The sequence below is a fragment of the Diceros bicornis genome, chromosome 19 (genome assembly GCF_020826845.1).
Source record: "Diceros bicornis minor isolate mBicDic1 chromosome 19, mDicBic1.mat.cur, whole genome shotgun sequence".
Classification (NCBI taxonomy): domain Eukaryota; kingdom Metazoa; phylum Chordata; class Mammalia; order Perissodactyla; family Rhinocerotidae; genus Diceros; species Diceros bicornis.
Window position 1 is genome coordinate 22,994,038 of NC_080758.1, and position 9,419 is coordinate 23,003,456.

Here is a 9,419-nt window from a genome sequence, read left to right on the forward strand (position 1 = left end):
AAACCCCTGAAAAGTGGATATCTACAGTTTCCTCAACATCTCTTCCCTTGGATGCAAATGTATTGTCCTGGGATATAAAACTAAGCATATATTATAGTTGCAGTTGTTGACCACCTGCAACCCTGGGATAATTTGCCTTATCCCTTCACACTTTCACTTTAGATCCTTGAAAAGTTTTGGAGCTAATGATCCAGGCTAAAAAATTCAGCATGTCTCTCTGGAGCCCTGCAGATAATATCTCCATTCCCTTAAGGGCTTGTCTCATTCACTAGTTGTTTATGTAAAACCACATTTTAATTGCTTGACAGTTTTCTATGATAATCAAAAAAAGACATTCCTCTTATTCATGGCAACAATAGGGAAAATCATGAAACCATAATTTCAGATGGTCACAAATATATATCAAACATACACCATATGCCTCAAATTATATTAGGCAGAGGTCTCTACCTTCTGAGGGGAAACAGATTTGTAACAGTTATAGCACCAGGCACCTAAACCTTTGATCTTCTCTCTCAGTCTTTCATAAGTTCCATCTCCTAATGTATATGTGGTAAGATAGTCACCAGGCCTACTGAGGCTTTAATTTCAGAGTGCTAGAGTCCTTAAAGAAATAGAAAGGTAGAGATCTTTCTCTTGCATAAAGGACAACTGACATCTGGTTTCTTGTTTTGAAATGAAAAAATATATAGGTAAGTAAAATCATGTTTAGTTAGAATATAAGGTCCCAGAGAGTTTTAAATGTTTGGTTCCTTCAAACTAAGTATAGCTCCTTACCTTATGTAAATATTAACAACTGGAATTGGAATGACACAGAAATATGGAGACTATAGTCTTTGCCTCCAGAAATTTCTAATCCAAGGAGGACATTAAATAATTTTAATTGATCCACATAATGAGAATAACCTACAATTGCTGTTATCAAGCCAGTATGCCTTAAAACATTGTTCCCCAGGATGGTAGTAAGTGTTATGGGGAACAGGGACTGTGCATAAAAAATTTGAAAAGTATGGAGTTAAAGTGAACATGTGTTGGGGACAGCCCGGTGGCGTAGCGGTTAAGTGTTCATGCTCTACTGCTGGCGGCCCGGGTTTGGATCCTGGGCACGCACCAACATACCGCTTGCCAGGCCATGCTGTGGCGGCGTCCCATATCAAATGGAGGAAGATGGGCACAGATGTTAGCCCAGGGCCAGTCTTCTTCAGCAAAAAGAGGAAGATTGGTGTGGATGTTAGCTCAGGGCTGATCTTCCTCACAAAAAAAAAGTGAACATGTGTTGTTTTTCCAACTGCAAAACTTCTCAGAGCCTTTAATATACTAACATTTATTCTGAATTTCCAAAAGGAGGATGTAATACGCAGCATTTCCTCAACTTATTTGACCACATAGCTTCCCCCCACCCATTAAGATCCTTTAATTCAAATCAAAAATAGCAAGAGTGAAAAAGACATCCAAATTGGGACTGAGATTCCAATGGAGATTCCGTGGGACTGCTTGGCCCTTAAACCATGTTTGAGTTTTCTGGTTTTCCTAGAGTGAAAGCATGCTTCTACTCATGTTCTCAGGGTTTGCAGGCCAATGTATTGAAAATGAGACCTTTTTTTCATATGCCGAATTCTTTTTAATTGTCAGTAGTTGTCTTTCTTAGTAAGCAGATGATTCTCGTATGTACAAGTAGACAATGGTTTGTAATACTCTTCCCCAAAAAAACAGTAAGATAAATTTCTACCTGGCGTCACAAGCTATCCCAGAGTTACATCAGTAGATAGGAAAGCACCTTGGGGCAAGCTGTCATTTTACAATTGAGGACTCTAGCTATAAACTGAACACTAAGATTCCTGTTGTGCATGGGAAAATAAGGCTCTTTGAACACCTGTCACCTGCCACGTATTTGCAGAAAAATAAACACAAGCAATTCATCTTGCTTCTTCCTTAACCTATGAGGATATGCTTTACCTTTCAGAGTCTTTCCACCTTTGACAAAGAGCCAATATGGGTATCTGTGGACGCTTTTGTTATCTGAGCTCAAAGGTTGCCTCTGCCACCCATACTCTAGAGCTCATTTTTGCTAGACCCCAACCCAGGGCTGGTGGCCCTCTAAGGGCCACCAATGACAGTGAGCTCAAAAGGTATGGTTGTGAAAACATTCTTGCAGACCTGGTATCTAGAGAAAAGAGCACCACCTTTAGTTTACATGTTTGCATTTCTCTAGCATTTCAACATAATTTATACATTCTATACACAGATTTCTGAACCTTCTCTAAAAACATTAATTGCTTTATATAAAGATTTGTGTGTATTTGATTTTTTTTTTTTTATATTGTAGAGAGAGTTGTAATTCAAATCACCAACTCATATATTAACGTACATCTGTCACAACACTGAATTCTTTTAACAGACTTGGAAGATGCTACGAAAACACCTGACTGTTCCAGCGGACCAGTGAAAGAGGAAAGAGGTGATCTTATCAAGTTTTACAATACAATATATGTAGAAAGAGTAAAGGCATTTGCGTTTAAATACGACTTGTCAAGTCAGGACCATGTGGTACGTTTTATGTTTTACTACTTCATTAATATATATAATAGTAGTTCGATTACTATGAGTTTATTTTGCTAGATAAGTGTTTCAGAGTTTAAAGCCACACTGATGCATTACATAGTAGAAAATGTACTAGTAATTAATCAGAGAGTGAGTAAGGCTATGACACATGAGACCAGAGAAAATTATAGAAATTTTATCCATACTGTGATTATGTTGCTAGAAATTATGTATGCATACGGGCAGGGACTAGATGGGAAGGTGGAAAAATGAAAACAATTAATTCTGGTAATTTTTTCTCTTGTTTTTGATTTCTATTGTTATATTTATGAGATAAATGTTTTTCTCAAGATATAGAAAAAAGGAAATAGACCTGAATCATTAATAGAGGCAACACTAAGAAATTTTTATGCAGATCCATAGATTTGGCAGTACCATCAGACCTGTGAAAATGTTACCAATATATAAGCTGAGGTTGGTTCCCAGGAGACTGGAGTTTAATTATAAGAAAGAAGGACCTAGTAGAAGCTGCATCCACCCAGTAACCATGCATGTGTATCTGTATGTATCTCTCTACATTTCTGTCTTTTCCCTTTCAAGGAATATAGTCTGTGACTATCCTCAGAAGCCATGAGTGCTCATCCTACTTCGTCACTTCTACCTCCCCCCATCATGTGCTATACTGTGAATATCAGCCAGTTGAAACTAGTTTTATCAGCTTCAAGTGAAGATGATAAATGAATATTAAGGCACCATCTCCATTTATTCTTGGAATGGAAACATTATACAGAATATTAAAGAAAAGTGCAGTCCTACTCACCTAACTCTATTTCTAAATCTTTTGCATTTCAATTTAAAGTCTTAACCATTTCCTTAACAGATTCGTCCCATGTTGGACTCATCCTACTGGCTCATAGAATTCTCTGCCTCTCTTTTGTTCTCTCTGCTATTGCTTTTGTTGTGGGTATGCATGTGTGTAGAGAGATTCCTATTGCAAGTGTTAGGACATTGACTACTGTTTGCCCCTACTTTGACTACTGTTTGCCCCTACTTTCTGAGCATGGACACAAGGTTCCTATGCTCTTGGCTTACTGCTTCTGATGTCTTGCCCAGAATTCCTTAGTACTATTTACAGGATTTCCTGAAAGATTCAGGAAAATAAGTTTTAGTTTATATGTTAATAATTGTTGAAAAGCAAGAGTTATGGACTACTTTTTTGCTTTTTTCAGCCATAAATAAACACTTACAGTATAACTGACTCCTAACTAGAAGGTGCCAATAAGAATAAAAATATGGATTCAAAAAAGAAAGAAAAATTTTTATCTTAAAAAAACTTACTTTTGGGTTATTTCAGATGGAAGCTCCACCACTCTCTCCTTTTCCACATATTAAGCAACAGCCAGGCTCACCACGCCGCATTTCCCAGCAGCACTCCATTTATGTTTCCCCACACAAGAATGGGTCAGGCCTGACGCCAAGGAGTGCTCTGCTGTACAAGTTCAATGGCAGCCCTTCTAAGGTAAGGTGCACACAAATTTTACTGTAAAATAACTTACGTATGTGTTAAAAATTGGATTTCAGATTACCAATTAGTAATCTTTAATCTTGTTCTTTTTTTGCAAAGTTACTACTAATAAATAGGAACTGTTACTTACTATAGTAAGTTTCCTGTGATCGAGAGTGGTATATTCAGTTGAGGTAGTTTAATCCTCATAATAATTTAATCCTGAATAACTATTGACATCGTATTGGGGGAGTTCAATGCAAGATCCCAGTGTGTCTCTCTGCTCAGGCATGATCTTGAGAAGGGACCAGTAAGGCAACACCTGCAAGTGGTCAGATACGGGGAACATTAAGTTGAAAGAAAGGCCTTGGATGTGAAAGTTCATTTGGTGGATTGCAACCAGGGTAGTGAAAGTCTGAAAACAGAGGCCTACTCTTATTTACACAGACAGCTCTGTGGTTTATCTCCACCTTTATTCCCATACAGTGATGAAGACTGCTGTTTTCAGATATTTCAAGGACTGTCAAGCAGATATATTCAGTATGACTCCAGAAGCCAGAATGAGTACCAACTGGAAGAAATTGTAGTGGGACAGATTGTGTAACTCAGTCCAAATACAGTGGTAGCCCCTTAACTCATTAGTTTCTCATTCAGTTCCACAAACATCTGTTGAGTTCCTACTAAGCAAAGAAAGTTGACTAAGGTATAATACCTCACAGACATGCATTTCCTCTTCATAGAAGCTGATTTCCTATAAGGATGTTTAGAAGAGATTCTTGTATGAAATCAAAGATGGGACCAATTGACTTCTAAGGCAATGATTTCGAAACCATTCTTCAGAATCACCTAGGGAGCTTGTAGAACACACATACCTGTCCCACAGACTTACTGAATCACACAGCTCTGGCAGGCAGGTTCCCTAGATGATTGTGATGCACAGCTTTCAGGAACCACTTCTCTAAGGCCTCACTACTCAGTGTGGTTTATAGACCAGCAACATCAACATCACCTGGGAGCATGTTAGAAATGCAGAATCTCAGACCTCATACTAACCCTACGGAATCTGAATCTGCGTTTTAACAGGATCCCCAGATGATTAGTAAGCACATTAAAGTTTGAAAAACATTGCTCTAGGAAGAGGATCTGAAACTTTAGCAAGCATCCAAATCCCTGGGAGGGCTTGATAAACCATAGATTGCTGGGGCCCACCCTGAGAGTGTCTGATTCAGTAGGTGTAGGGTGCAGTTTGAGAATTTGCATTCCCAATAAGTTCCTAGATGCTTCTGCTACTTCTGGTCTGATGTCCCCACTTTGAGAACTACTGCTTATAAGGTAAATCTAATATTTAAAATCACCTGAGAAGATTAGTTCTAATCACCCTTATTAGGTTAGCCTACATTCAGAAATAACCTCTACCCTAGTGTCGAGCTTTGGATGGAAGATAGAGGGCAGGAAAAAGCAGTTAGCTTTGTTCTTTACTGCTCTTTCCCCTTTTTCTCACACATGTTCTCTTTTTTTGCACAGAGTTTGAAAGATATCAACAACATGATAAGGCAAGGTGAGCAGAGAACCAAGAAGCGAGCAATAGCCATCGATGGCGATGCAGAATCACCTGCCAAACGCCTTTGTCAAGAAAACGATGATGTTTTACTTAAACGACTACAGGATGTTGTCAGTGAAAGAGCAAATCATTAGTGTCCTTCCTGTTTCTATAATAAAAGCACTTTCAGGTTGTTTTGCAGAGAGTTGGGGCTCTAGCCTTCAAAACTTTCAGCCCTGTAGATGGTAAATATCACTGGGTTATAAGAAAAATTGCACCAAAATTTTGTGCTTTTTTTTTTTTTTACATTTATCCAAAATGTAGTTGACAGAGATGTATTTTGAGTTGGATTGGAAAGGAATGTTTTAAGTGCCTTTTAAACATTAATATTCATAGAATTTTTTAAATGTTTGTTCCTTGGGTTAGTTTTTAAGATGAAGCAAGTAGAAACCTCTGAATTTTTTAGCTCACTTTTTAAAATAATCAAATGTCTCCTCCTTCTGTGCTTTGTAATATAAGGGTAGATAATCTGTTTTTGGTAAGCGTGCTTTGATATATTTGTGTTCTCAGTTTAATATTGAGTAGGGGTTGGTTCCCATAGCACCTGGGCCAGAGGATGATGCACCAGCATGTCTCTGTCCCACTATGGTAACACCACATCCAGGTTCACTAGCATTCTGGGTTGTGCAGATCCCCTCTCGTGCCCTTCCTCTCCTTGAGCATAGGCAGATTTGTACCTGGGCCCATACACTGCCCCCACTCCTTGCTTTCCAACCCTAAGCCCTCTTAGCCTGGTGTGACAACCCAATAAAAGGGGTACTTGCTCCTTTTTTAAACTACTGTCATTTTGTTTTCCAAACCATTAATTTAATTATATGTGATTATATTATGGCATATAATTCTCAAAATAGAAAGCTGCTTCTCAAGCCAGTAGAATAAAATGCAGATGGAGTTGTTAGAAACTAAGTTTCCTTTTAGTGAGGTAGCACCATGATGATGTGTGAGATACTGTTTTTGAGGTCATCATAAGATCATTCATTGTCAGTGTCTAATTGATTCCCTAAGAATAGTTGAAACCTTTTCCAAAACCACATTAATATCACCTCATGCCTCATAATACACATCAGTAACGCAGCTGCTTGTTATTGCCCCCTCTTTGTTCTCAGTATTGTTGTGCGTTGTGAGTTTCCCATTAGGGTTTGATCACTGGGGCCCCTTAAGGATGTTTTCCAGTACTAGGGGTGCAGCTTTCCAAAGAATTGGCTGTTCAATATTCACTTTTTCTAGTGTGTTTCCAGAATCTGGAAGGACATGGATAAGCCATTCTTCATTAACTTTGAGAAAATGTTATCAAATGTATATTTTTTAAACTGCAAACCTTATTTTTTAAAATGCAAAATATTTAACTTAACCTGTGTCTAACCCTGGCTAATTTGAATTAGTCTAATATTTGGCTGTAAATTAGTAATTACTATTGTCAGGGATTTTATTTTTAAATTTTAAGAAGAAAAGTCATTTTGGTCATGTCTTACTTTTCTGAAAATTACACCCTTATTTTTTGTGTAGTATCTACACATATTATAAGCCAAATAACATCGTCTATCCTGAATCCTTGTATATATTTTTATGTAGCTATAACTATTGTGTCATTTTCATCTTCATTATTAATGTGCAAAATATAAATGAGCATTTGTACATTGACTATATAAGAAGCTCTGGACATGTTTTTATGAGTTTTCAGGACTTCTCATCAATGTACATAAAATGGTTAATAAAACATTGTTTTTTTGAGATTATTGAAAAAACTACTCGTGCTGTTTTCTGTGACTAGAAGCAATTGTACAGCCATCTGGAATCTATATCTCTTTAAATATCTGCTTTATATCTTTTAAATATCTTAGTGTTACCTAAAAGTTAATGTTCCTGGTGGTTTCCAGGGACTAGGAAGAGAATGGGGAGTGACTGACTGCTTAATGAAATAAATATTTTGGAACTTGACATGGGTGGTGGTTGCATAACAGTGAATTTGCTAAATGACACTGAATTGTACACTTTAAAATGGTTATTTTGGGAGCCAATGCAGTGGCTTAGCGGTTAAGATCTCATACTCCACTTCGGCTGCCCGGGGTGGCAGGTTCGGATCCGGGGCACAGACTGACGCACCACTTGTCAAGCCATGCTGTGGCGGCGTCCCGTAGAAAGTAGAGGAAGATGGGCACGGATGTTAGCCCAGGGCCAATCTTGCTCAGCAAAAAGAGGAGAATTGGCAACAGATGTTTGCTCAGGGCTGATCTTCCTCACCAGAGAAAAAAAAAAGTTTTCGTGTCCTCTGATCTTCTTCCCTGCCTTCCCCACATCCTCCCCACCACACACCCAGGCAACTGTTGGTCTGCTTTTTGTCACTATAGTTTTGTTTTTCCTAGAATTTCATATAAATGTATATATGCACAGTATGTAGTCTTTTTGTATTTGAGTTCTGTCACTTTAGTATAATATTTTTGAGATTCATTCATGTTGTAAGTGTATATATTTCTTTTTATTGCTGAGCAATTTTCCCTACTATGGATATACCACAGTTTGTTTATCTATTCACCAATTGATGGACAATTTGGGTTGTTTCCAGTTTGGGGCTATTAATAATCATGAACATTTGCTTGCGAGTATTTGAACGTATATATATACATGATTTTTTCTTTTATTCCCTTGTGAGTTGGATTGCTGGGCCAAATGGTAAGAATATGTTTAACTTCATATGACGTTGCCATGTCCTTTTTCAAAGTGGACCATTTTGCATTCCCACCAGCAGTGTTTAAGAGTTCCATTTGCTCCACATTGCAGCCACCTCCTGATGTGAATCTTCCTAGACTTTTTTCAATGCATATATTACATATTTTTAAGTAAAAATGGATCATATATATCACTTAATATCAGAGTCATCTTTGCAATGTCTAAATTATACTTCTATGACAGTTCTAATTCTTGTATTCCAATGTGTGAATGTACCATTATTTACGTTATTTTATCATCAAACAAGGAAAGATTAAAAGGGGTGTTTTTTTGGTTGAGTTTGTTTCAGATATTGGCATTTGGAATAAATTTTGTTCAGGGAGTCTAATGTTTTCAAAGTTAAGAATCAGGCATTATTTAACCTATAACATTATGAAACAGAATTGTTAAAATACTAAAGATATTCTTCTCATAATGGAGTACCACATAGGCTCCCTTACTCCATTTGGGTCTCTGTTCAAGTGTCAGGTCACAGCACTTCCTAGACCAACCCAGCCTTTCTTATACTCTTAGCTTGTTTTATTTTTCTTCCCAGCACTTATAATCTACTCATGTATTATCTGAATCCACCACTAGTAATTTAGTAATTGCATATAGTCAAATATATATACTTCAAGTATATATAAGCTCCATGTAGGTGGTACTTTTTTTTCCTGTGGTTTTCCCAGAGTGTAGAATGATGCATTGAAGGAAGTATGGGGTTTACATTGGTTGAATTAATGAAGAAGGAGGTTTAGGGATGCTTTTTATAATAATTATATCTCACATGTATTGAGCATTTTCTATGCGCAGATATATCTCACATGTATTGAGCATTTTCTATGTGCAGAATTCTCATAAAACCCTATAATAAACTGTTTTACAGAAGAGGAAATTAAAGCTCAGAGATTTTAAGTAACTTGCCCAGGGTCACAAGATTCAAACCCAAGCACCCTGGTTCCATAGCCCAATTTTTTTCTTTAATTCAGTGAAGTTGGGATTTTTTGTGTGGTAAAATACATATACCATAAATGTTAACATTTTAACCATTTATAAGTAAACAATTCA

The 9,419-nt window shown here is 37.2% G+C and overlaps 1 protein-coding gene across 3 annotated transcripts in view; it reads left to right on the plus strand.

Annotated features, from left to right (window-relative positions):
• Positions 1-7,610, plus strand: part of RBL1 (RB transcriptional corepressor like 1) — a 64,242-nt gene extending 56,632 nt beyond the window's left edge. For 2 of the 3 annotated variants that reach the window (XM_058562741.1, XM_058562742.1), the window contains 3 exons: positions 2,399-2,547; positions 3,896-4,060; positions 5,570-7,610. In XM_058562741.1, the coding sequence (XP_058418724.1) occupies positions 2,399-2,547; positions 3,896-4,060; positions 5,570-5,740 (485 nt within the window). In that variant the 3' untranslated portion in view covers positions 5,741-7,610. The remainder of the gene's footprint in view (positions 1-2,398; positions 2,548-3,895; positions 4,061-5,569) is intronic. The other variant, XM_058562743.1, reaches the window with a different exon arrangement.
• The last annotated feature ends 1,809 nt before the right edge of the window (positions 7,611-9,419 follow it).